This window comes from Xenopus laevis, chromosome 6L, assembly GCF_017654675.1.
Source record: "Xenopus laevis strain J_2021 chromosome 6L, Xenopus_laevis_v10.1, whole genome shotgun sequence".
Taxonomy (NCBI): Eukaryota; Metazoa; Chordata; class Amphibia; order Anura; family Pipidae; genus Xenopus; species Xenopus laevis.
In genome coordinates this window covers 31,506,319-31,534,275 of record NC_054381.1, presented here as the reverse complement: position 1 = coordinate 31,534,275, position 27,957 = coordinate 31,506,319, and the positions used below count along the sequence as shown (strand labels likewise).

General features: G+C 41.0%; 2 protein-coding genes across 2 annotated transcripts; both read left to right on the top strand.

Moving 5' to 3' along the window:
• The first annotated feature begins 253 nt into the window (after positions 1 to 253).
• On the top strand, positions 254 to 10,068 carry lrrd1.L (leucine-rich repeats and death domain containing 1 L homeolog). The gene is made up of 6 exons (XM_018267307.2): positions 254 to 643; positions 3,441 to 5,006; positions 6,038 to 6,236; positions 7,081 to 7,242; positions 7,406 to 7,526; positions 9,758 to 10,068. The coding sequence occupies exons 1-6, from the start codon at positions 605 to 607 to the stop codon at positions 9,939 to 9,941; spliced, it is 2,271 nt and encodes a 756-aa protein (XP_018122796.1). The 5' UTR covers positions 254 to 604; the 3' UTR covers positions 9,942 to 10,068.
• A 4,297-nt stretch (positions 10,069 to 14,365) lies between these two features.
• Positions 14,366 to 25,597, top strand: cyp51a1.L (cytochrome P450 family 51 subfamily A member 1 L homeolog). The gene is given in 11 exon segments (NM_001097816.1): positions 14,366 to 14,387; positions 14,797 to 14,967; positions 16,937 to 17,035; positions 17,132 to 17,308; positions 18,882 to 19,008; positions 19,366 to 19,540; positions 20,203 to 20,322; positions 20,425 to 20,620; positions 21,110 to 21,205; positions 23,492 to 23,660; positions 25,273 to 25,597. Coding segments are annotated over 10 exon segments (1,506 nt in total). The 5' UTR covers positions 14,366 to 14,387; positions 14,797 to 14,799; the 3' UTR covers positions 25,452 to 25,597.
• The last annotated feature ends 2,360 nt before the right edge of the window (positions 25,598 to 27,957 follow it).

Here is a 27,957-nt window from a genome sequence, read left to right as displayed (position 1 = left end):
GTGGCCACTTGCAGATTTGACCATGGGGAGATGGTGGTGCCTCAATGTCATAGCTCAGCAGCCCCTAATGAACAAGTAATATAAAGAAATTCAGAGCCCAAGCAAACAGTAAGACAAATAGAACCCACTCATGCTTCAGTGTGCTAAAAGAAAATCTCTCATTAACAATCATACAGAAGAAAAGGAAGTTCAGTTTCCATGGCATGAGAAAACAGCCTGAGTATTTTCCTTTATTGGGCTCTGTTGCTAGGCACAGGTTCTGAATAATGTGGCTTTACTGGCATACCACAGAGGAACACTGAAAGAGATTACCCAGCATCAGTGTTTGGGTTGGTAGCCATACGCTAAACAATAAACACTCCTTGTAGATTGCTTGGACTTGCCGTTCTTGTTCCTCCCAGCAGAGATTTCATTGCACAGGTTCCTGCTCCTCACCTGTGTGTGTTGTACATGGTAACCCTAGTGATACACCTTCTGCTTGTGCCTCGCACTACTGCTCACTCACAGCCACTAATCTGTCTGATCACCTGCTGGGAATGCCACCTTCCTCAGTGAGATTCCAAAACCGACCTTCTCTGGAATTCATTGAATCTGTTCCTGAACAATGTCTGCAGATTCATTATTCTTGACCTCAACCCCCCAGGTAAGCAACGCTCAGGTGGGACATTGTGGTGCTCAACCAAAAACAATTATTTTTGGGTTAAAAAAGCTTGAATCATTTGAGTTTTGTTTTTAAAAAAAAAAACTCGAATATTCGAGATTTATTATACCCGACCCCGGAAATAGTTCAAATTTGAAAATCCACCATCTAAAACCTGCCGAGGTCATGTAGGAGTCAATGGCAGAGGTCCCTTGAACCATTTGAAGATGTTAAAAGCCTGTTTGATGTTTGAGATTCTTTTTGGAGGGGTTTGCCCAAAAGCTTGAATGATTCGAGAGATATGTGTTTTTTCCACGAATCAACTTGCAGAATCAGGTTTTTGCCTTTCGAGTTTTTTCTGAAATAAGATACAATTTGAGTTCATTGGAGGTAAAAATACTCTAACAATAAATATCAGGGCATGAGACTTTGGCTCTAAGGACATATAGACAAGGAGAATCATCCAACATGTCTGGATATGGATATATATATATATATTTGCACTATGAATCTACTTTATTGTGATATAATAAATGTATGCCTTCCGTGCCAGATCTCCCTCTTACAAACCTTCACCTCTTTTCTTTCTCTTCTTTCTCATCTACCTTCCCGTCTTTTGAATGTTTTCACAGGGTTGAAAAGAAAAAATCACTAGAGCAATGAGTTCTTTATAATTGCCTTTATTATTGTACAACAAACGCATAACACTGTTTATGGAACCATGCACTAGTAATAAATAAAACTTTAAAGAAAAAAAACCCTCAATAAATAACCCCCTTAATTCCAAAATTGTTGTTAAAGCTGCTTCCGACATGACGAAAGCTGCCTGCCTGTTTGGTTTTCTAGCATATGTGCTGAAGTAAGTGTTGTGCATTGTTCTTTTTTGCAACAATACAGTGATATTGCTACACATTTATCTCTATGATAACATGAAGCACTACCTACTATGTCAGACACATGGGGCAATTTACTCATTTATCTGCATTCAAAGGGACAGAATTTCTCCTCTATTCATATAGAATTTCTATTCTGGATTACAGGTCAAAATGGTTGCACCCTCGGCTGATTGTCTTTTTTCCAGAGAAGAGGTGTGGGTGGGATGTGTCCAAATTGTTATCCCCACCACCAAGAAATTTAAGCTTATTGTTTCCTTTAAATTTCTGAAGCTTTCTCCGGCAATACCACATTAATGTGACAACAGTGTCTTCTCTCAGACGCCTCCTATTCGTCTGCATGAACTCATAAGTCACTGCTGTGTTCTTTAAAGGAGAATTCAACCCCTTCGGCGCTAAAATCCCTCCCCCCTCCCCTGTGTTGCCCCCTCCCTCCGACCTACCTCCCCCCGGGCAAATGCCCCTAACTTGTTACTGACCCCTCTGTGCAGTTCCTCTCCTGTTGAGTTCACCGCAGCCATGTTTGCCCGTGCGCTCTTCTTCCTGTATTCGCCAGCATTTGGTGGCACATGCGCAGTAGAGGGATTTACCGGTAAGGATCTACTGCGCATGCGCACGGGCAAACATGGCTGCGGTGAACTCAACATGAGAGGAACTGCACAGAGGGGTCAGTAACAAGTTAGGGGCATTTGCCCAAGAGGGAGGGAGGGGGAGCAACACGGGTTAAATTCTCCTTTAAGGGTGGGTTGGGTGGACAGCATTAATGGTCGTACTGGTGGAGGCAGTAGACCGTTTAAAAAACAAACTGTTGGATACATCATGTAGATAGGTTTGGGAAACTGTTGGATGCTATTTTGGCAAATCAGAATATGTAAGTTTACTAGCAGTAATTCACAGCTGACTGTCTATTCATCTAGATAAGGGGTCCCCAACCTTTTTTACCCATAAGCCACATTCAAATAAAAAAAGAGTTGGGGAGCAACACAAGCATGAAAAAGTCCCTTGGGGTGCCAAATAAGGGCTGTGATTGGCTGTTCGGTAGCCCCCATGTGGACTGGCAGCCTACTTGGCAATATACTTAGTTTTTAAGCAATTAAAACTTGCCCCTAAGCTTGGAATTCCAAAATAAGCACCTGCTTTGAGGCCACTGAGAGCAACATCCAAGCGGTTGGAGATCACTGATCTCGTGACTGGCACAATAGTCACTTCATTGCCAGGAAGCCAGATTATATCTGGCACATTAAGGAATGTGGACTTTCATTAGTGAATTAGCTTTTACAAAAAAATATAGTATTTTTGGAGCTTTCTGCTCCGTTTTGGTTGAAGCTCCTCTTCACTTCCTGCAGTTTGACCTGAACAAAAGTAAATCTCCATGTTTTTTTACCCACATTGTAACACCTTCCCCCCAGCATTCCAGTGCCATTCCTGGTACACAACTTGCTTCAGTTTTTGCGATTCGCACACAAGTTGCAGTTTTAGGGTGGGATTAGTACCATTTGTTGATGTGCATGACATCAGTATGAACATTAGCTTTCAGTTTGCTCGGTGCAAGTCAATTAGGATCAAGGCTGAAAGTAGTTCCAGGGTTCCGTAGCATACAATGCACTCAGGGACTCAGCTCAGCAGAGACAAAGATAAGAAATATATCAATTTAGTACAGTTTACAGGGTTTACACCCCTCCCAGAGCTGCTTTAGAAGATGAAAAATGAAACTTTACACTTCAATATTAGAAAAACAGTCACAGTAATTCGAAAAAGTCTTTATTTCTGGTGAACTCTGAAACCAACCATTGTAGACAATGAATCCCGACTGCTCCTGTTCATTGTGCAGCAGTTTGATTGCAACCCTGTGTTTAAATGATTATCCATAGAGTCACTCATATTAATGTTACATATATATTTTGCAGGTTGGGGAAAATTTAAAGAATTTAGTTCCGGCAGAGAATAACAATTTGCCAAGAACAGTGTCATCGGGAACCAACAGTATTACATCCATCAACCTAAATTGTAAAGAGCTGAGTGAAATCCCCCCTGACGTATTCAGATGTGCTAATCTGCAGAGTCTGCTTCTCAGCAACAACTTTATTACGCATCTGCCATTAAATCTATGTAATCTTTCTAAAATGGAAATCTTGTCTCTGGAAGGGAATGGCCTGGTTTCCTTACCCCCAGAAATCTGCAGCCTTTCCCAGCTGAGAGCTTTGAATGTCAATAATAATCAAATATCAGCTTTGCCACACGAGATTTCAGGTTTAAAGAACATCAGGCAACTCTTTGCTAACAACAATAAGCTGAGCCAGCTGCCTCCATGCATTGGAGACCTCACAACCCTACAGGTCTTGTGTATAAGCTGGAACTCAATTAAAACTCTTCCAGACTCAACAGCCTCTCTTAAGAATTTGCATGTGCTAAACCTGGACGGTAATCAGATTTCTGCACTGCCAAAAGCTATTTTTAGGCTTTCTCAGCTTGTTAAGCTCTGCCTGTCTGGAAACCAGATCAAAAGTCTACCGAAAGAAATTGGGGATCTCAAGAACTTGAGAGAACTTTCTCTGAGTAACAACCAGCTCACCTTTCTACCAGTCCAGCTCTACAATCTCATCAGCCTGGAGGAGCTCACCCTGGATGACAACAGACTGACAGTGATATCAGATAAGCTCCAAAATCTTAAACAGCTGAAGGTTCTTTCTGTTGCCAATAACTTGTTTACAGATATCACAGAAAAGGTGTGTTGGTGTCCTGCCATTGAGTGCTTGAAACTGAACGGCAACCAGATGAGTAGACTTCCTACAAAGATTCATCTTCTTAGGAATTTAAAAGAGCTGCATATTGAAAGAAATGCCCTGGAAATGTTACCAGACCAGCTGGCGCATCTAAACAACCTCACTATCATTGTATGTGCCAACAATAATCTGCTCCATATTCCAATTGAACTGAAGAACTGCAGCCAGATAACCAAACTAGACCTTAGTGGCAATAAACTGTCAGAAATGCCTCAAGCTTTGTCCTCCATGGCTTCTCTTATGTATTTAAATCTGAACCAGAACAAAATTCTTGAAGTCTCTGAAAGTATCGTTCACAATAAGAAACTAGAACATTTGGAACTAAGTGGAAATCAATTAATCGAGTTCTCGGTGCATCTTTGTGGCCTGCACAACCTGGCCTACTTAGATCTCAGTAGGAACGAAATAAGCTCAGTTCCTTCAGTCATATCCAACATGGAATCCCTCAATGAACTTCTCCTGCATTCCAATAAGTTTCAAAGTTTTCCCCTTGAACTGTGCTCCTTAAAATCTCTGCAGAAAATTGACCTGTCGGGAAATCAGATAGAGACCGTACCATCAGGAATCAGTCATTTAGAAGGTCTTCGATTTTTAAATCTTTCCAACAATAATTTTAAGATATTCCCCAGGGAACTATTTAGCATTTCATTGCTGGAAACTCTGAAGATTAGCCAGAAGGATGGCAGAAAGGTAATATATTTTTCTAGGTATCATTGCTAGTAAATATTTAGTCTGAAGTGACATCTATCATAGCTAGGATTCCTTTCCTTACATACTCAACTCTATTCAGTAGAGCATGACCTCAAAGCTTTATGCCTGTTATCTCTCAAGGTAAGCTTCAGTGAAATGATGGAAGGGTTAGGAGCAATAGAACTAAAGAAAATGTTATTATATGTCTTTTTCTCTGGATCTTTGTTCTAAAAGAGGTAAATCTAAAGTAGACTGATGCCTAAATGGGACTGGGATAATCCTTCCAGGGTTTTTTATTGTAACTAAATACAGGTTGTAAGTATTTATAAGAATAAACATTTAAGGGGTTATTTATTAAAGATTGGGTTTTGTTTTTCCTAAAATATTTAGTTTTTCAAGGGTAGTTTCAGTAAAAACTAACATTTTTCAGGTTAAAATAAAACTTTTTTGAGCTTTATTATGCCCCGAAGCTAGAAATAGCTCAAATCAGAAAATACTCCAGCTAAAACCTGTCAAGGTCATGTATGAGTCAATGGCAGAGGCCCCTTGAACTATTTGAAGATCTTTGTAAACTTTATGATGTCTGACCTTTGAATAATAACCCCCTTTTCTGTAAGTATGTGAGGAAGCTTCTATTTATTACCCTGATTCCTAATAATTATTCAACTACGGCAATACAACTAATGGCTGGGATTGAACCAACCATTCAATGTTCTTTTCTTCATCAGACTCTTCAGGGCAAAAATGTATATAATGTCTGGGGCAGCTTGACATGAATCAATCATAATTGCAAGATATTAACTGTTACTAAGAGGGTGGGTTTTAGTTTGACAAACAAGGGAAAGTTGTTGTTATAGTTTATACAGGAGCAGGGGCCAGCTCCAGGTTTTAGGTGTATAAGCGATTTATTATCTGTTTTTAAAATAGATATCCAAATATGTTACCTTTTTAGAAGCATTTCAACTTCAAGCTGGCTGATGTGTCAGTAATTCTCCCTTCACCTTTAGTATTAACATATATTTCTGTTTTAGTTAACAAGTCTTCCAGAAGACCTATCGAAACTGGAGAACCTCAAGGAACTTGACGTTTCAGACAATCATTTAAAAACCCTCCCAGGCAGCATTGGAGAAATGAAGAACTTGGTTCAGCTCACAGCAACTAGCAATCAATTGTACTGTCTTCCTACAACAATATCATCCATGAGTGCCCTTCAGCAGCTCAGCCCGAAAGGTAACAGAATGTTCTTAAAGGACGAGTAACAACAAACTGTTTTTTTTTTAAATTTGTTAGTATACAAAAAAACATTAAGACAAATTAAACTTTGCAATCGCTAAGTCTTTCATAAGAAAATTCAGCTTCCACTCCTCTTCAGAAAAGGCGACAGGTTGACGATCCATCGTGCGACGTTCGATTTCTCCTCCCTGGCTATCTCCTATAAGGAAGGCAGGGAGGAAAAATCAAGCGCTGCACGATGGATTGCTGGATCACCTTTTTTGAAGAGGAGCGCAAGCGGAGTTTCGGTAAGTTGTTTCTTAATAAAGACTTAGGGGTTATTCATCAAAATCCAAATATATTTTATGCTACAAACTCAAATCCGCTCAACTTTTTTACGCTTATTTATTATTACATTTTCCAGTATATTTGCTTTACTTGCTTTTTAATCATATTTTTACGGTTTTCACAATTTTTTCGTAATTTTCACTCTAAAACTCCGGGGTATAGCCCGAAACCCAGTGCACATCAAAAAATCATTGGGACATCTCCCATTAACTTATATTCAACTTCGACAGGTCTGATTTGCGGGATTTTCAGATTTGGACTTTTCCATCCTCGGGGTTTAATAAATTCCAAAAAATTCGTGATTTTTTAAAAGTCCAATTTTATTTAAAAAAGTCACACATTTTTCATGATTTTTGCATTTGGAGTTTAATAAATAACCCCCTTAGCGATTTCAAAGTTTAATTTGTCTTTGTGTTTTTTTCTCGTTGTATACAACAAATTTTTTTGTAAAAATTTTTTTGATGTTACTGGTCCTTTAATGGAAGACTTTAATTGAATGACTATCATTCTACAGGAAACCTGCTCAGGTCTTTACCAAGTGACATCTCTTGTCTACAGAATCTGAGAGAAATAAACCTGGATAGTAATCCAATGCTCCGTCCCCCTTCCCTTCTGTGTGATGGAAAGCGGCTCTATCCGATTGGATGTTATTTACAAAGTGCTGATCTCCGAGACGGTAATGCAACAATATTCATTAATGACCATTCTCCTGCAGTACTAAATGATTCCAGAACAATAAATATAACACAATTTATCTTGCTCTCGTACAGTATCCCACCAATGGACATCGGAAATCATCGGAAAGTTACTAACCAAAAAATGTTTTGTTTTTATTTCAGAGAAAATTTTGCAGAAAATATTCAAGCTGGTCTCTTGTAATATCCCTGCAGAGGACTTCAGTTTTTTCTGCAAGAAACTGAGAATCAAAGATGAAGACGTGAAAGGGGTTGTGAAAAATAAGTAAGAGTTTTACGTTAGATTATTAATCTAACTATGGTGTTGGTTTATAAACACATTTTAAATTGACATTAGTTTTTTTTGGGTTTAGATCCCCTTTAAAGGAACAGTAACACCAAAAAATTAAAGTGTTTTTAAGTAATGAAAATATCACATACTTTTGTCCTGCACTGGTAAAACTGATGTGTTTGCTTCAGAAACACTACTATAGTTCATATAAACAAGCTGCTGAGTAGCAATGACTGAAATTGAAAAAAGTCTATATGGCACAGGTTAAATAGTGGCTAACAGATAACACCATTATGTTCTACAGAGCTTATCTGCTGTGTAACCTAAGCCTTTTCTCCTTTGAATAGCTGCCCCTATTGCTACACAGCAGCTTATTTATATAAACAATAGTAATGTTTCTGAAGCAAACACAGCAGTTTTACCAGTGCAGGGCAACACTGCATTATATTTTTATTACTTTAAAACACTTTCATTTTTTGATGTTACTGTTCCTTTAAAGGGGATGTAAACGCAAAAAAATAAAATCCCATTTTACTTTCTTTAATGAAAAAGAAACCTATCTCCAATATACATTAATTAAAAAATGTGTACCATTTTTATAAGAAACCTAGTTGTATGCGGTGAAATTCACCCTTCGTTTTACTTGCTCTGACAGCTGCAGATTGGAAACTTCAGACGGTCTCTAACTGCTGTGCAGGGAAACAATCATACTTTCAAACGACAGGGGGAGCAGCTTTGTTTGTTTCCCTGTAACAAATGTGTAGATTTGTATCCACAGACCCAGTGCAGTCTGTATATTCTGATTATTAATCAGTCTTGCTGTATCGGCTTCTGGCAGATATTATTTGACCTGTGCTGTTTTGATAATTTATGACTATCCCTAAGCTTATCCTCCCAACTGAAACCCAGACCACACTGAGCATGTGCGTAGTCTTGGTCTTGCAAAGATGTTTAACAAAGTTACAAGATGGTGACCCCCTGTGCCAAATTTAAAAGCATAAATGGTTTGTTTAATTAGGCTTGTGGTGCAGTAAGTTCATGTTTATATTTAGTATACAAAATACAGCATTTCTAACATTATTCTATTTGCGACTTTAGTTGCCCTTTAACTATAAAAAAAAAGTAATGTTAAAAAATAGAAATAAGGAAATAAGAAAATAAAAATTGTAGGATTAAACTGTTTTTCACATATATATATTTATATGAGCTAGCCTCATGGATATCTCACATTAACATACGGAAGGTTCAGATATGGTTTTAGGATTTGGGTTGCCAACTGGACAGCCTGATTTTTGGCTTTCCAAGTCAGTAAATCCACACAGGACTTTTAAGCGAATGACACTGTGATCAGCCAATTGTTGTTCGCCACGTCATAACCCCTCTGCTAAAGAAATAGCCACACCTCTTAAATGTCACCAGCCTGCAGCTGACATCATCTGTCCCGCCCCCTATACAGGATCCCGAGCTACAAAAGGTAGCAACTGTATTTGGGATTAAAAGTGCATGGAGGCCCAAATAGCCCCAATAAACAGTGTACAGAAATAGATGTATGGGACCTGTTATCCAGAATGCTCGGGACCTGGGTTTTTTCGGACAATGGATAGTTCTGTAATTTGGATCTACATACCATAAGCCTACTTAAAAATCATTTTACTATTAGTTGAACCCAATAGGATTGCATTGCCTCCAATAAGAATCTTAGCTGGGATCAAGTACAAGGTACAGTTTTATTATTACAGAGAAAAAGGAAATCATTTTTAAAAATTTGAATTTGATCAAAACGGAGTCTATGGGAGATGTAACTTTCAGCAGATTCGTTCAGTCACCTTCACCTGTGTAATCGTGCTCACTCTCCAGTCAGGCCACACCAGAAGACCCATAGACAATTTCAGCAAACAAAGGTATGGATGGAGCACATAAAACGCAGTCTCTGCCGCAAATAATTATTTATTGCATCACAACATGTTTCGGATCCCAAGGATCCTTTATCAAGTGAAATAGTCTATGGGAGATGACCATCCCCCAGTTCTGAGTTCTCTGGATAACGGGTTTCCTGATAATGGATCCCATACCTGCACATATGAAATGTATGAATTAAATATAAATGGAGCTTTTCTGCTTTATGTTTCTGACCCTTTAAGAAACATTCTCATTTGCGGAGCGGTGCATGGAAACCTCCCACCAATGGAATATTAAAGGTCTACAAATTCTCTTCTCCTGATTAGGTCACTACAGCTCCCAGACAAAATCCTGCAGGTGCTGAATATGTGGAGAATCGAGCGGCATCCCAACACCGCGCCGACAGATATAGCGGAGCAGCTGATACGAGTGCTACTCATGTGTGACTTACACGGCGCTGCTCTAAAAGCCAAAGTTTTCACAATCAACGCAAAAGCAATTAAGTTCTAAGCAATCCATATCATCAGCATTCGGCTGTTCATTTGGAATGTTGGTGGCTGTGACTCACGTTCTGTACATTTGCCTTTGTCTTAATGGGTTTTCTTATGAACTAAAGGATTAAACAAGATCCAGCCAATTTGCTGATGTCAGTTTGAGCTTATACAGATAAGAGGAGCTGTACAAATACATTGGAGGTTAGAATGGGAGGAAATGCCCAGTGGCCCCCCTGCTCAGCCAATCATGGGTGAGGCGAATGAGTTCTATATGTCAAATGGAAGGAAGGATAGCCGAGTTAATATAAAGTGAATAGGAACTATGATAAAACATCCTAAATAGTAATATAATAATATAAAATATAGTGAGTCCATACCTTCCAACTGTCCCGTTTTTTGCGGGACAGTCCTGATTTTGACAGCTCAACCAGCAGTCCCGAGTTTGTTACTGAAATGTCCCGACTTTCTGTTTGATCTCCTGCACTGAACAGCCACAAAAAGATACAATGTTTCTAATTTAATTGGCTTTTGCTAGAGAGCCCAGAACAGCCACCAGGTGCACTTAGATACTTTTGTAACAATTTAATATAAGCAAAGAAACAATTGTAACAATTTAAGATAAGCACGTCTCTTGGGGAAACTGTGACTTGCAGCTTAAAGGGCAATTTCACCTTCATCAGCAAAACTGTAATAACATAAAAACCACAGAAAAGTGTTTAAACTTTCATAACCTGCCAAATGTTGTAAAATGAACATGGTAATTAGGGGGTGTGGCCACAAACATGGGGTGGTCAAAATATTTTGCTGCAGTTTGTCCCTCTTTCTATTTCCAAATTTCCAATATTTCATATTTCCAAAATGTTGCGAGGTATGCGAGTTCCTCCACCCAACACTGATCTCCCAGCAGCAACTCATGCTCAGCCAGCTTTTTGTAATGTAGCGGTAACCAGTGATGAAGCACCTTGTGATAGAATCAAACTCCTTCTCTTGTGCTTCCCCTGTCATGGAGACATCACTGGAACAACCCACTAAAAGGAGAACTAAAGAAGCAGGGCAGAAATATTGCACAGACATTTATGTTTTGGGATTATATACCAGCCCAAGACAAGCACAGCCTTTTAGCAGGTAAGATCTGATGCCCCAGTTTCTGCTGATTCACTGCTCTGTGCCACTGTCAGTTATTGGGCTTAGGGGCTGACCAACAAGATGCTGAATATAAATGTCACAGTATAAGGCTGATTATTAAATAATTCAGATTATATGTACATGGCACCAGCACAATTAGCATCAGAATTATAATCAGCCCTGTAGCACCAGTTAATTTGACAGACAAATCTCATTTTCAGCTTTATGATTTGCACCAACCCCTAAACTTGAGAACAGAACCTGATGAACACAGATGGGGTGAACATTTATTAGGGTCTGGCCACACAGGAAGATTCGGGGAGATTAGTCGCCAGGCGACAAATCTCTTCTTCTTAGCGGCGACTAATCTCCCCGATCTGCCTTCCCCCGGCTAAAATGTAAATCGACTGGGGGCAGGCACTCTGAGCGATTCGTTTTCCGAAGTTGCCGTTATTTCCTCACAAGGAAACTTCGGACGACTTTGCAAAACGAAGTGATCCAAGTGCCTGCCCCAAGTTGCTTTTCATTTTAGCAGGCGAAAGGCAGATCAGGGAGATTAGTTGCCACGAAGAAGAGGAGATTTGTTGCCTGGCAACTAATCTCCCCGAATCTGCCCGTGTGGCCAGACCCTTATTAGGGTCCTTCAAAGTAGCATAGCCTCCCAGCAAAAGTGGCCTTCCTCAAAGTCCTCACACATGGAAATGAAGCATACTCTCAGCAGACTAGACAGCATGGTTAAGTCACCCAAAAGCTGATGAGGGAGTCTCCCTTTAGAGGTGCTACTGCACTATTGTGTGCATCCTCTCTTATCTGGCCTCCCAGGCAGTCCCTTATGGTCCCACTGACTTACACCTCCTCCATACCTTTGTTTTGTTTTTTTTGCAGACCAGAAAAGGGTTGAGGCTTTGTGAGGAACTCAACTGAGATTGGGGAGTCTCTGGGCATGGTTGCAGCTCTATAAAGGCTTGGCCTAACTTGTCCCTCCTTGATAAATCAAATGTTGGTAGTTATGCTACTCACTTATGCCTCTAACTACCGTACCTCAAACACTTATCTCATTGATGGGACCACAGCTGCCATGGCTAGCTAACTTAGCTGCTTCTAATCTCCAAGGCAATATCTTAGAGTACTAACTTACCCCTAGCTAGCCTAGCCAAGAAAAGTCTTCTCCACCTGAGCCTGGGCTGAGAAAGCATGTGTTGCTATAAGAGTCTGTACCATCACCTTGTCCTGCCTCTCCTGCTCTCCACCCCCACCTATGGAAATGCACTCAAGAGCGACAGAGCTGAGCAGGGAAACAAGGCACTTCATTCTTCACTAAATTAAAGGGATACTGTCATGGGAAAAAAATGTGTTTTTTTCAAAACACATCAGTTAATAGTGCTGAATTCTGCACTGAAATCCATTTCTCAAAAGTGCAAACATATTTTTTTTTGGTACAAAGACCATGGGGAGAACGTGTACTCAGGGTGAGGATCCAATATACCCCTGTAAATTTAAAGGGAATGGGAAAACATGTTTTTTTCAAAATGCATCATTTAATAGTGCTGATCCAGCAGACTTTTGCACTGAAATTAGTCACTAAATTATATTTAATTTTGAAATCTGACATGTGGCTAGACATATTGTTAGTTTCCCAGCTGCCCCCAGTCGTATGACTTGTGCTCTGATAAACTTCAATCACTCTTTACTGCTGTACTGCAAGTTGGAGTGATATCACCCCCTCCCTTTCCCCCCCCCCAGCAGCCAAACAAAAGAACAATGGGAAGGTAACCAGATAACAGCTCCCTAACACAAGATAACAGCTGGCTGGTAGATCTAAGAACAGCACTCAATAGTAAAATCCAGGTCCCACTGCAGAGCCGGGCTCTCCTGGCCGGTCGCAGTGTCGGCTGTGCAAAAATTGACGCTTGTGCGAACTACCGATTGCGTGTATGCGCAAATCATCGCAAGCGCAAATGACTGGAGAGAGAGGGGACCGGAGTAGTGGTAGGTAGGGTTGCCACCTTTTCTGGAGAAAATTACTGGTCTTCCAATATATTTTTTTTTTTTCCTATCAATAACATTGGGATCAACCATCATTTTTACCGGCCAGGCCGGTGGCAACCCTATTGGTAGGAGGCACATGCCTAAAGCTTTGTGCCTTAGGCACATGCCTAATCTGTTTACCCCTAGTTCCGGCCCTGCGACACATTCAGTTAAATTGAGTAGAAGAAACAACAGCCTGCCAGAAAGCAGTTCCATCCTAAAGTGCTGGCTCTTTCTGAAAGCACATGACCAGGTAAAATGACCTGAGATGCACCTACACACCAATATTATAAATGAAAAAAAAAATACACTTGCTGGTTCAGGAATGAAATTTTACATGGTAGAGTGAATGATTTGCAGTGTGAACAGTGTAATTTAGAAATACTACATCACCACCCCTCCCCAAGGACAAACAGAAGGGATTGCTCAGGTTCAACCTTTATGAATTAATGAGCAATTACCGGGGCCCCACAGAAGAATAAATGTCGGGTCCCTAAACAGTGTGAGTTTTCCAGTTGGACAGGATCCCTGTCTGTATGTCGGCTCTCCAGTCTCCCCTGCACTTGAGTGACAGAAGAAAGCTCAGCATAACAAATATAATTCAACATTCTGTCGCCACTGGATCTGTTTTACACAAAAGCTGCTCGTTAGAATTTGCAGGAACATGAAAGGGAAATCCTTCTATAAAGAAGTTGGGGGAAGTCAGTCACCTCTAGGTCACGTGGCACGGCTCTGCGCCAATAAGGAGCCCACTAACAATCAGCGACAGCCTGACTGACAGTCCTGTTGTGCCATCTGCGCCCGACTTCTGATTCTCATTCAGCCCCTCCCACTCACTGGCCTCACCGCCCTAAACTCCAGCGCTCAAACGCCGCCAGCACATACGTCACATAGGCAGACATCAGTTCAGAGGCTTTGACCAATGAGAGCGCAGCGCCACGAAACTGCACAGAACTGCCGGCACCAAATGCAACACCGAAGCCCCGCCCCCAATGTTAGAAAACCTCCCCTCAGCCTGTACGGCCGCTTGTTTTCTGCTTATTTGTAGCGCATTTTGTTATTTCATTCTGGCGCCGGAACGCTGGTGGCACCCGGTTTTGGGAGTCCAGAAAAATGAGCGCGTGACAGAGTCATTGTAGTTCGACTGCCTGTTGTTAAGTGACAGATACCCCGCCCTGGCCCCTCCCACTTCCCCTAGCCCCTCCCACTCCCCGCCCTCTCTGTCAGGCTGCAATAGCAGTGAGTAGGTGAAGCTGCTCATCACTTAAGAAGGAGCCGGGTACAGAGGGGAGCTGCTGTATCCAGACAGGTAACGCTGGCGCACGTCTCGGGTATACTGGGAGGGCTACATGGGTGCAGCTGGGTGCCAGAGCTATGTCAGAGTCACATGACTGTCCCTTAGTGAGACCAGATACAGGTGTGACACCCCCACAGAGCAGCACATAATGCAGCAGCCCTGGGCATAGAGAGGGGCAGAGGGCAGTGTATTTCTTATGGGCAGGTGTTTCTAATGGGCAGGAGACTGAGCCAGAGAAGTGCCCACATATGTCAGTCTATTAGATCAGTGACAGCTAATACTATAGGAGTCAGTCAGTTCCCCCTCTGTATGTGCATGTCCTACAATTCCCATCACCCCCAGGCAGCCTTGTCCATTTGTGGGAATGGGGGAGGGGTGAACTAGCAGCAGCTCAGGTACTAATATGTGATTTCTCCTCCAGGTGATGATGTTGTTCAGTCTGTGGGAGGCAGGGGGGACGCTGTTAGAGGAGGCAGTAGGAGGGAGCTTGGCATCTCGTGTTCTCATTCCCTGCACCTTCCTCCTGGCTCTGGCCTATGTCAGTAAACTTGCCTTCAAACACCTGCTGCAGGCGGAGGACCCCGGCAATGTGGTAAGTGCAAATGCTTTGTGGCCTCCAGGAGAAAAGCTCTGTGTAATGCTCACCCGCTGCATGTACGATTAGCATAGAATTACATATATTGTGTTTTCATTCTTCCAACAACATTCTATTCATTTGCTGGTCAGGTGAGTGGGTGATCTGCTCTTCTGCAATATGACTCAATCAATCATGTTTTATTCTTGGCTATAGTATATTTATATTTAAATCTGCAGGGCTGGCTGCTGGCATTTGCTCCATATTCCAAGCTTTGCTCTTAGGACTTGTAGTGTGTGTGTTTGTGGCTGTTGTCTGGGTGCTGCAGGGTTTGGCTTAAAGGATAAGTAAGTCTTTTATTTCATAATCCCCTAATATTACTCAAAATATCCCCCAGAATAACATAGCTTTCTCCCTGCATCCACATTTAATTCGTTTCTATATTCCAGCTAGTTCAACTGCATCTTCCTTGTCTAGAGCGTTCCGTCCCCTTTTGCTGTGACTGTGCAAAATATTTTTTTTTTCTAATTTAGTTAGCTAATGTAATGTATAAAGGCTAGAGTGACTGGATGTGTAACATAATAGCCAGAACACTACTTCCTGTTTTACAGCTCTCTTAGTTTCCACTGATTGGTTACCAGGCAGTAACCAATCAGTGGCTTGAGGGGGGCCACATGGGTCACAACTGTTTGCTATTGAATCTGAGGATCAATTGCAAACTCACTGAACAGTTATGTCCCATGTGGTCCCCCTTCAAGTCGCTGACTAGCTCAGAGTTAGAGAGCTGCAAAGCAGGAAGTAGTGTTCTGGCTATTATGTTAGACATCCAGTCACTCCAGTCTTTATAGTTAGCTAACTAACTATATAAGAAACATTTTTATTTTGCGCAGCCTATTTTTCCAGTTTTTATTTTTTTTGTGCAATTAGGCTGTGACCACAAAATACATACAGACAAATACAAGAGGTCCTCTGCACTCAACCCATTATCAATATATTTAAGACAGAGAAATTTTGTGCATACTGCTACTGAAAAATGCCTTACCCTTTAAGTAAAACAGGGATTGTTTGTCCATATATTGCAATATATTTAAGCTGGCCAACTACGTCAAAGTCATCCCATATCTGGCCAGTCCTACACTCAATTTTAATCTGATTCATTAAGAATTCTGTTACTTCATTATACATTTTACAAAGGGACTAAGTTTTACCTGCAATTTTTAATGAATCAGATTGAGCGTAGGACTGGCCAGATATAGGATGACTTTGACATAGTTGGCCAGCTTAAATATATTGCAATATATGGACAAACAATCCCTGTGTTGTTTAAAGGGTAAGGCATTTTTCAGTAGCAGTATGCACAAAATGTCTCTGTCTTAAATATATTAATATTGGGTTGAGTGCAGAGGATCTCTTGTACTTATCACTGTAGCCACACTGGGCTTTGTGCTTACGCTAACACAGGAACTGGCTCCTCCAATTACAGTTCAGTATAAAAATGCAGTATATACACATAGTCCAGTAATAACACTGTATAGGTAATAAATTAGGGACTGTGTAGTGATGGCACTGCCCTTGCTCTTTGTTCCTGATAATAAATGTCACATTTCTGTATAGTAGTAAGATATAAGGGCTCAATTGCTTATGCCCCGGATACAAAGACAAGAGCGCTGAAAGAACCAAAACTGCACCCATTAGTGCTGATTTACCTAGAACTTGTGTCCTGGGCATTGCTGCACTCTGTACCTTGCACCTTGTCAGCCACAAGTCATGCAATTCTAAAGCACAAAGACCAATGTCCAGGGTTCAAAGCCCTAACCAGGGTGCAAAGGTGCATCAAATATGGAGGTTTGCCCCCCTTTTTGCACGTTGCACCTGTGTTTTGTAAACAAGCCTTATAGTGTTAAATGTGAAAGGGATTTTTATAAAATCTAGCTGGAGCTTCTGTGGATTGTGATTTAGTGTGTGAACTTTCTGTTTCTCCCTGCAGAAATACCCTCCCTATATATCATCTCATATACCATTCCTGGGCCATGCAATTACCTTTGGGAAAAGCCCAATCTCATTTCTGGAAAATGCATACGACAAGGTAAGTGTGTACTCTCCATATCAGATCTCTATTGCAGCCCTGGATCCATGTGGTCTCTCATTATCTTGCATTATTATTATTTTATTGCTTTTGCAGTACGGGCCAGTTTTCAGTTTCACTATGGTGGGCAAGACCTTTACCTATCTGGTGGGCAGCGATGCAGCTGCTTTGATGTTTAATAGCAAAAATGAGGACCTGAACGCAGAGGACGTATATTCTAGGCTGACAACACCGGTCTTTGGCAATGGAGTTGCATACGATGTTCCAAATCCGGTAAGAAGTAAGGAAATAAGAACTTGTCCTCTTTCTGAGTGACCTGTATACTAGTCTGGAGTGTTTATGTGTGGGACCCCAGCTGGCCAGTTTCTGTATTGACAGAAATATCTGCTGGCCAATCAGATTTGATCAACCAAATTGGACAGAGAGTCACAGAGTCACAGATGAGTTGTATAACCTGTAGAAATTGAATTGGTTTTTGGCCTCCTGCAGTTATAAAGGTCCTTGATGACTTCTAACATCCTTATATTTTACATCAGGGGGTACATTATATGATACACAAGAGCCATGAATATCCTGTAAATTATATAGTGAATAAACTACCCCCTATTGTAAAATATAAGGATAAGCCACAGAGGAGTTTCATGACCATATAAAAGCACGAGGCTGAAGGCCGAGTGCTTTTATACAGGTCATGGAACTCCCATGTGACTTCTAATATCCTTATATTTTCCAAAAAGGGCTACTTTATTTATTATAGTACACAAGTTGTAGTGAATCATCTAACAAAATGACATCACTTCTCACTAATTTATAACTGATGACATTACTACTCACCATTGATAAGGATATCATTTACAAGATATTCATGGCTTTTGTGTATTGTATCCTTATGAACGGTGCTCAGTGATGTCATCGGTTATAATCGGAGCTTAGTGATGTCATGTAACATGACTCACTGTAACTTGTGCCTTCAGCCTGGTGCTTTTATATGGTCATGGAACTCCTTGGTAACGTATAATATACTTATATTTTACAAGAGGGGGTACTTTATTCACTATATAAACAGCCCTATACAAATATTGATGACATTAGTGATGTCATGTGGATGAAGAATAAGTTAAAATGACATTTGATGAAAAAGAAACAATATCCATTAGAAGTCAGCTGCTAGTGGCCAGCCCAGTGTGCAGATACATTGCATCCAACCCAGAAGAGCATCAGAGGGTTGAGCAAAATGAAATCCAATTTTTACTTTATTTAATAAAAAAGAAACCTATCTCCAATATACTTTAATTAAAAAATGTGTACCATTTTTATAAGAAACCTGACTGTATGCAGTGAAATTCTCCCTTCATTTACTGCTGTGGATAGGAATTGTCAGACGGTCCCTAACTGCTGAGCAGGGAAACAATCATACTTATGAACAGCAGGGGGAGCCCCCGCCTTACTTCCCAGCTATACAGAACTCAAGCAGCTTTGTTTGTTTCCCCGTAGAGCAGTCCGTGACTGTGTAGAGATTTGTATTGAATTTTTACATCCCCTTTACTGTTTCCAACTCCAGCTGCATAAAAGCATAAATCATTTGTTTGATTAGGCTTGTGGTGCAGTAAGTTCATGCTTATGTTTAGTATACAAAATACAGCATTTCTAGCCTTATTCTATTTTAGACTTTACTTCCCCTTTAACATGCTTTAATAATACAATATCACTTTGTTCAATACTTGTTCCAGCAAATCTTTTGCATAAAATGAGAGGAGAGATTTACTCACCAATAAGGAGACATGGTTTGGTGGTTGTTCCTTATATATATATTACCACTCATCTGAGTATGCGTTTGTTATTTCAGATCTTTTTGGAACAGAAAAAAATGCTAAAAACTGGCCTGAATATTGCTCACTTTAAAACACACGTAGAGATGATTGAAGAGGAGACCCAAGAGTACTTTGAGCGCTGGGGAGACAGTGGTGTGAGAAGTAAGTGAGAAGGAATGGCGGTACGAACACTGGAAATAGAAGAAAAATAGAAGAAAAAGGCAAAAAATGTAAAAAAAAACTATATAAAAAAAATAAATGACCAATTGAAAGGTTGCTTAGAAATGAATGGGCCATTCTATAACATGCTAAAAGTTAACTTAAAGGTGAACCACCCCTTAAAGACACAATGAAATCCATTTTACTGGCCCTGCCAATTAGTTAGTCAGCCCCAGTGACTCTCAGAACTTGTGATTCCTTTTCTTTAAACCCAGTGATGAAAGGGTGCACATTTGTTAACACTTTCCTAGCCCACTGACATTGCTCTGCTGTTATATGGATTTCTTTGCATTTTCTCAGACTTGTTCGAGGCACTGTCAGAACTGATAATACTGACGGCGAGTCGTTGCCTGCACGGGAAAGAAATCCGCAGCATGCTGAATGAAAGAGTCGCTCAGCTCTATGCTGATTTAGATGGAGGCTTCACACACGCTGCTTGGCTTTTGCCCGGGTGGCTGCCATTGCCCAGTTTCAGGTATGTGCAAGAACGCTGTGTATGTACTTCTCCCTTTATTCTAGTAATTGCTGAGATGCTGGGATTCTGAGGTTATCCTCAAACAATGCCTGTAATGCCATGGCCCTTAGTTTCTCTTGACACGTTCACCTTTTATTTAGTACTGGAAAGGCAAGATGAAGTCTGATTTAAAGGGGAAGGAAAGCTACCGAAGCAGTTTATTGCAATAGATTAGCAAGCTATAACACTATATTTATTCTGCAAAATCCTTTACCATACCTAAGTAAACGGCTCTAGAAGCTGTCTGTTTGTTTAGGATAGCAGTTGCCATATTAGCTTGGTATGACATCACTTCCTGCCTGAGTCTCTCCCTGCTCACTTATAGCTCTGGGCTCAGATTACAGCAGGGAAGGGGAGAAAAGGGAGGGGGAGAGGAAGAGAGGAACAAACTGAGCATGCTCAAGCCCTAGCCCTGGAGGTTTAAGATGAAAACAGGAAGTCTGATACAGAAGCCCAAGTGTACATAATAGGAGGAAAGAAATACTGTGTTTCTTTTGACAGAGGAGCAGAATTACTTTGAGGGGTTACTGGTGTATTTATATAGACCTTTCTGTTAAAACTTACTTAATTTAAGTTTAATATCAGTTATTTGTGTTATTGGTAACAGCATGCTACTTTTGCAGGCGCAGAGACCGAGCTCACAGAGAGATCAAGAACATTTTCTACCAAGTGATACAGAAGCGCAGGAATTCCGCTGAGAGAGAGGACGACATGCTACAAACGCTGCTGGATGCCACCTACAAGTAAGCTGAGAAGCCTGTTGGACTGTGCAGTTTGTACTTACAGGCAGTTAGATATGCCATCCCCATGCCACGGGTATTTTCAGTGTGTCATTCTGTTTGCAGAGATGGGACCCCTTTAAACGACGATGAGATTGCAGGGATGCTCATAGGGTTATTGCTGGCTGGACAACACACTTCTTCTACCACCAGCGCTTGGATGGGATTCTTCCTGGCCCAGAATAAATCTCTCCAGAATCAGTGCTTTGCAGAACAGAAGGCCGTTTGTGGGGAAGACTTGCCTCCTCTCAATTATGATCAGGTTGGCCACCAATCATTTGCATTTGCTTTCTTAGTTATATACTTATGCAGTATTTATACAGCAGGACACAACTTTGTAGTATTACAGGTATGGGATCCATAATCTGGAAACCCGTTATCCAGAAAGCTCCCAATTACGGAAAGGCTGTTTCCCATAGACTGCTTTATAATTAAATAATCCAGATTTTGAAAAATGATTTTTCTCTAATAATAAAACAGTAGCTTGTACTTGATCCCAACTGAGATCTAATTAATCCTTATTGGAAGCAAAACCAGCCTATTGGGTTTATTTAATGTTTACATGATTTTCTAATAGATTTAAGGTATGAAGATCCATTATCTGGACAACAACAGGTCTTGAGCATTCTGGATAATAGGTCCCATACCTGTATTTGTTTTCTGATTTAGAATATCAAATGAACTGTAGCAGCAGCTGTACTGTAGAGTTTCCTGGTATAAACAAATAATGGAACCTTCCTGATATTTCCAGCTGAAGGATCTGCAAGTGTTGGACAGGTGCATAAAGGAGACTCTGAGGTTAAGACCACCCATAATGACAATGATGAGAATGGCCCGGACACCGCAGGTTAGTAAACAAAAGCAACACCGTGACATATGGAGGAAAGCATATGAACATTAAGGGGATTGTTTATTAAAGGGCATGTAAAGTCTAAAATAGAATAAGGCTAGAAATGCTGTATTTTGTATACTAAATATAAACATGAACTTACTGCACCACAAGCCTAATCAAACAAATGATTTATGCTTTCAAAGTTGGCTACAGGGGGTCACCATCTTGTAACTTTGTTAAACATCTTTGCAAGACTAAGACTGTGCACATGCTCAGTGTGGTCTGGGCTGCTTAGGGATCGTCATAAACAAAGCTGCTTGAGTTCTGCATGGCTGGGAAGTAAGGCTGGGGCTCCCCCTGCTGTTCATAAGTATGATTGTTTCCCTGCTCAGCAGTTAGGGACTGTCTGACAATTCCTATCCACAGCAGTAAATGAAGGGAGAATTTCACTGCATACAGTCAGGTTTCTTATAAAAACGGTACTCATTTTTTAATTAAAGTATATTGGAGACAGGTTTCTTTTTCATTAAAGAAAGTAAAAATGGAATTTTATTTTTTTGCCTTTACATGCCCTTTGAAGGTTGAATTATGTTTTCTCAAAACATTTGAGTTTTTCTTTTCTAGTTTCACTATGAGATTTATTATGCCATGAAGCTGAAGTCTGAATCCGAGAATACTCCCGCTAAAACCTGTCGAATTCATGTAAAAGTCAATGGCAGAGGCCCCTTTAACCATTTGAAGATGTTTTTTGCCTTCATGGTGTTTTACACTGGTTTTCATTTGAAAACTCGATAAATTCGAGGTTTTTTTTCCAGTTGCATTCAATCGACTTTTTTACAGTCGGATTTCATAAATAAGCAAACATTCGAGTTTGTTTAAATTGTGAGTTTATTTGAGGTAGAAAAAGACTCACAAATTCGACCTTTAATAAATACACCTTAAAGAACTAAACCCTACAGTTAAAAAACCCCTACCCTACATAGACCCCTCTCCCTCCTCCCCCCAGCCTAAGTGTTACCCTGGGCAAATGCCCCTAACTCTTTACTTACCCCTTAGTGCAGATTCTGTCCAGCGGAGTTCACGGGCGCCATCTTCAGCCGCTTCAGTAATCTTCAGAATGAGACCGGTGCTTCGGCAATTTTCGTGAGTTTCGCCGCATGCAGTTGTCGCTAAACAGAAAGTTTCTCCTACGCCGGTCTCATTCCGAAGATTACCGTAGAGAAGAAGATGGCTGCCATGAACTTTGCTGGACAGAATCTGCAACGAGGGGTAAGTAAAGACTTAAATTCTTCAACCAGACCTCTCCAGTCACCATGCACGTGGTGATGTTAGGTTTGTGTGTGGGTGCTCACTAATCCTAAGAAGTAAATCTTCTGCTGACGCTGGTTCTAGAGACAGTTTGGAGCTTGGTACTTAGTGATTCCGATGAGGACATATGGATTGTCTGGATACTTTTGGTAAATGGCTCATTGTTACTGGTCACTAAAGCAAATTACATATCTCCCATCCCGTTTTTCACGGGACAGTCCCGATTTTGACAGCTAAACACACAGTCCCGGGTTGTTACTGAAACTTTCTTTTAGATCTCCAGCACTGAACAGCCAGAAAAAGATACAGGGGCTCATTTATAAACTTCACACAAGGCAGATTGGTTCACAAAGTGAATATATTTGCCCTGCGCATGGTTATATTTATAAAGCTGAATAAGTGTGGTGCAAACAGAATTGCAATTGTCTTTCACAATGCGAATGTCTATAAGAGCTTTTTAAATATATCAAAAATCGCAAATTGCGAATATTTATGCGCACACTCTGGGACTAAATTACGCCACAACTTTGCTGGCGGAGAAAATATTCGCAACACAGTTTCACAAAGTGCGGATTTAAGTTACTATCAACGCTATTTTTGCGCACAACAACCTCGCACACTTGGTGCGCTCGCGCAAACTCCTGTCTCATTTGCGAAAAATTTATTCTCAATGCGAATTCGCAAAAAATGGAAAAACAGGCACAGCAGTGCAATATAGTAACATAGTAAATTAGGTTGAAAAAAGACACACGTCTTTTAACCGCACTTAGATACTTTTGTAACCATTTAAGATAAGCAAAGAAACAGCTTAAAGGGCAATTCACCTTCATTATCAAAACTATAATAACACCACCGAAATGTATTCAGAGTGTGGCCACAAAAATGGACATGGTATAAAATGAACAGCTAAGGATGATTCAGTAATGGATCAAGAAATTAAATACTTATTGCTTATTGCAGATTTTGACTTTTTTCCCCCTACTCTTTTTGCAGTCGGTCGCTGGATACAATATCCCCCCTGGGCATCAGGTGTGCGTGTCTCCCACTGTTAATCATCGCCTCAAGGACACCTGGGACAAAAATACAGAGTTTAATCCCAACCGATATCTCCACGATAACCCAGCAGCCGGAGAAAAGTTTGCATATGTTCCTTTTGGAGCAGGTAACTGTTTATAGAACTGTCCAATCTTAATATTTGTATGGTATTCTTCTAGTATCAGATGACAGACATAAAGCTCAATTGTGACTTCTTTGAGTAAGAGGTGACAACACATTATAATGTTTGTAGGGAGTTGATTAAATGAAACGACTACTGGGGCTAATTAGATGGGCCCCATTTGCATTAGCAGCCCTAGTATACTCCTCAGTACTTACCCAGATACAGACCTTTGTTATTTTATATATTTCCTTGTTGCAGTGTCTAAAGAGAACTGGGCTAGAAATACACCACTTAAAGGAGTACTAAAGCTTAACTAAAAAAGTAGCTAGAAATGTTGTACATTATGTTTTGAGCTTCTGTAGCAGCCCAAGGCAACCACAAACCTTTAGGGTAAGGCCACACGAGGAGACTCGGGGAGATTTTGTCGCCTGGCGACTAATCGCCTCATCTTTTGAGCGACTATCTCCCTGAACTGCCTCAGCGTTTTTCCCCATAGGCTACAATGAAAAGTCGCCTGCGCTAATGCACACGCGGCGATGCGTTTTCTATAGTCGCCTGAAATTGGCTCACTGAGGCAACTTTGGGCAACTATTGAAAACGCATCGCTGCGTGTGCATTAGCGCAGGCGACTTTTCATTGTAGCCTATGGGGAAAAACGCTGAGGCAGTTCAGGGAGATAGTCGCTCAAAAGACGAGGCGATTAGTCGCCAGGCGACTGAATCTCCTCGTGTGGACTAGCCCTTAGCAGTAAAGATCTGTGTCTCCAAAGATGCCCCAGTAGCTCCCCATCTTCTTTTCTGCTGATTCACTGCACATGCTCTGTGCTGCTGTCACTTACTGAGCTTAGGGACCCACTCACAATATACAGTACATATAGAACAGATAATTACTACATGGCAGCACAGAAACCAGTGCAATTAGCATCAGAATTTAATAATCAGCCCTGTAGCATCAGCTTATATTACAGACAAACCTCGTTTTCTGCTGGATAATTTGCAACGGCCCCTAAGCTTAGCTTCTCAACAGCTGCTCAGAGCCCACTGAGCATGTGAGTGTCACAGACACTTTCCAAGATGGTGACCCCCCTGTGACAAGTCTGAAGTCCTGGATCATTGCTGCTATTGACAAGCTGAAACTTTAGCCTGGTGCAATAAGTTCAGGATATAAAATATGGCATTTTTACCCATGTTCATTTTTAGGGTTTAGTTCTCCTTTAATATCGTATCTATTATATACAATAAAAATATACAAGGCTGTTTAGTAATTAATTAGAACACACAATACACTGCAGCTCAGAAGTCAGTGCATTCTGCATCAGAATTAATATTCAGCCCTGCAGACTCAACCTCGTGATTAAACACTATAACGTGCGGGTTTCCAAATTAAGAATAAATCCCTTTATCATATGATCAGAAACATTAAGGGTTTCTCTGATGAGGAAAGCTGTAATGTGGCCAGATGATAACAACATGGCTGCATGTGCAACAACTTCTCAATCGAGTTGAGTGGAGTACCAATGGTTTTATGAAAAAGCAAAACTTATTCCTAATTAAAAAACCAGTGGTAATCCTGATGAGTTTCATTGATGGAACCGATGCCATTGTGTTCCCTGCAGGTCGGCACCGCTGTATCGGGGAGAACTTCGCTTACGTTCAGATTAAGACAATTTGGTCGACAATGATCCGCCTGTACGAATTTGAACTGGTGGACGGATACTTCCCTACGATAAACTACACAACTATGATTCACACACCCAACAACCCCGTCATCAGATATAAACGCAGAAAGATTTGACATTCTGAGAGGAATACCGTATTTATTTCTCGAAAATAGAAAATATTAAGGGGGGAGGGGCTTGGAATCACCGTGACTGTACATGTTCTGTGTTTTATAAAATGAATATGAAATGTAAAAAGGAATAAACATACAGATTTTTTGTATGCTGCCCACCTGCTGACTATATATACAGCGCGCACAAAAACAATTCCCCAATCCCCATGTGTCCACTAAACAGGTGTAACATTCTAGTTCAGGGGTCCCCAAACTTTTTTACCCATGAGCAACATTCAGAGTTGGGGAGCAACACAAGCACGGAAAAGTCTCTGGGGTGACAAATAATAAGTGCCTTGATTGGCTAATGCAGGGGTCCCCAACCTTTTATTTACCCGTGAGCCACATTCAAATGCAAAAAGAGTTGGGGAGCAACACAAGCATGAAGAAGTTCTTGACAAAAACAGCTGTGATTGGCTATTTGGTAGCCCTTTTGTGGACTGGCGGACTATAAGAGACTCTGTTTGGCAGTACACCTGGTTTGTAAACCTGTCTAAAAACTAGGAATCCAAAAATAAGCCCCTGCTTTGAGGCTGCTGAGAGCAACATCCAAGGGGTTGGTGAGAAACATATTTCTCACGAGCTACTGGTTGGAGATCACTGGGCTAATGGGTAGCCCCTATGTGGACTGGCAGCCTACAGGACACTCTGTTTGACAGTACATCTTTGTGCAGCCAAAACTTGCCTCCAAACCTGGAATTCAAAAATAAGCACCTGCTTTGAGACCACTGGGAGCAACATCCAAGGGGTTGGAGAGCAACATGTTACGGGCTATTGGTTGGGGATCACTGCTGTAGTTTGTAATTCTGGGAGGGATAAGTTTCAATACACCCACAACATAATGTATAGTTTATATATTGTCTATATAGTTCCTGGTATAAACATATCTAAAATATCTCCCACGTCCACTCTAAAGTGAATTTGATCATGAATTGGGTTGGAAACATGGTCTGCAAGAAAGGTATGATGTTGGATTAGAGGGACGTAAGCAAATAAAGGGAAGATGTGGTTATAAGAGGGGACAGTCTAAAATGGGGTGTCCCAAACCTACTGCCCTGTAGCCTGGGGTTCATTACTTTGACTCTCCATACCAGGATGATGATATCCTTGAAATGCTTAACCCATTTATGAATTACCACCTCAACATTTCTGGGGGCATCCTGACAAAGAGCAGACCTATGAGTAAAGGTGGCCATACACGGGCCGATAAAAGCTGCCGACAGACCGAGTCGGCAGCTTATTGGCCCGTGTATGGGGGCCCCCGACGGGCTTCCCCGATCGAGATCTGGCCGAAAGTCAGCCAGATCTCGATCGGATGGGATTAAAAATCCCGTCGGATCGCGGCCGCATCTGTTCGTTGATGCGGTCCCGCGATCCGACCGCCCGTTTGGCGAACGCTAGGATCCGATCGTTGGGCCCTAGGGCCCACGATCGGATCAGCCCGATATTGCCCACCTCAAGACTCAAGCTACTGCTTTACTTGGATATTTTCAAAGAGCAGACCCCCCCCCCCCTAAAAATGCTAAGGTGGTAATGGCGCACATACCATGCAATGGCCAGTTTTCATATGGTCAAAGCAGACTTTTGTGAAAATGGAGATCAGACTAAGGGAAAAGTCTTAAAGGAAAACTATACCGCCAAAATGAATAATTAAGCAACAGTTTATATCAAATTAAGTGGGATATTAAAGAATCTTACCAAACTGGAATATATATTAAAGTTAATATTGCCCTTTTACATCTCTTGCCTTGAACCAACATTTCATGATTGTCTGTGTGCTGCCTCAGAGATCACCTGACCAGAAATACTACATCTGTAACAGGAAGAAGTGTTGAAGCAGAAGACACAGCTCTGTCTGTTAATTGGCTCATGTGACCTAACATGTATTTATTTGTGTGCAGTGAATTCTAGGATCCCAGGGGGCGGCCCTTATTTTTGAAAATGGCAATTTTCTATTTATGATTACCCAATGGCACATACTACAAAAAAAAAAAATAGTAAAGGCATGGGATCCGTTATCCAGAAACCCATTATCCAGAATGCTCTGAATTACAGAAAGGCTGTCTCCCATAGACTCCATTTTAATCAAATAATCCAAAAACAATTCCCCTTTTCTCTGTGATAATAAAAAAGTACCTTGTACTTGATCCCAACTAAGATATAATTAATCCTTATTGGAAGCAAAACCAGCCTATTGGGTTTATTTAAGATTTATATGATTTTCTAGAAGACGTAAGGTATGAAGATCCAAATTACGGAAAGATCTGTTATCTGGAAAGCCCTAGGTACCAAGCATTCTGGATAACAGATCTCATAGCCGTATTACATGAAGCAGGGTTTTACATATGAGCTGATTTATGCAATATCTTTTTTTATAGAGACCTACATTGTTGGGGGGATAGTTTTCCTTTAATTTACACTGCTTTCATAGATGCGCTGAGACTATAATGTTGCTGAATTACTGGCACGT

Coding starts and splice junctions, on each gene's coding strand:
- lrrd1.L (XM_018267307.2), top strand. CDS start 605: ATGTCTGCAGATTCATTATTCTTGACCTCAACCCCCCAG. Junction 5,007..6,037: donor GCCAGAAGGATGGCAGAAAG/GTAATATATTTT, acceptor TTTCTGTTTTAG/TTAACAAGTCTTCCAGAAGA. Junction 6,237..7,080: donor TCAGCAGCTCAGCCCGAAAG/GTAACAGAATGT, acceptor ATCATTCTACAG/GAAACCTGCTCAGGTCTTTA.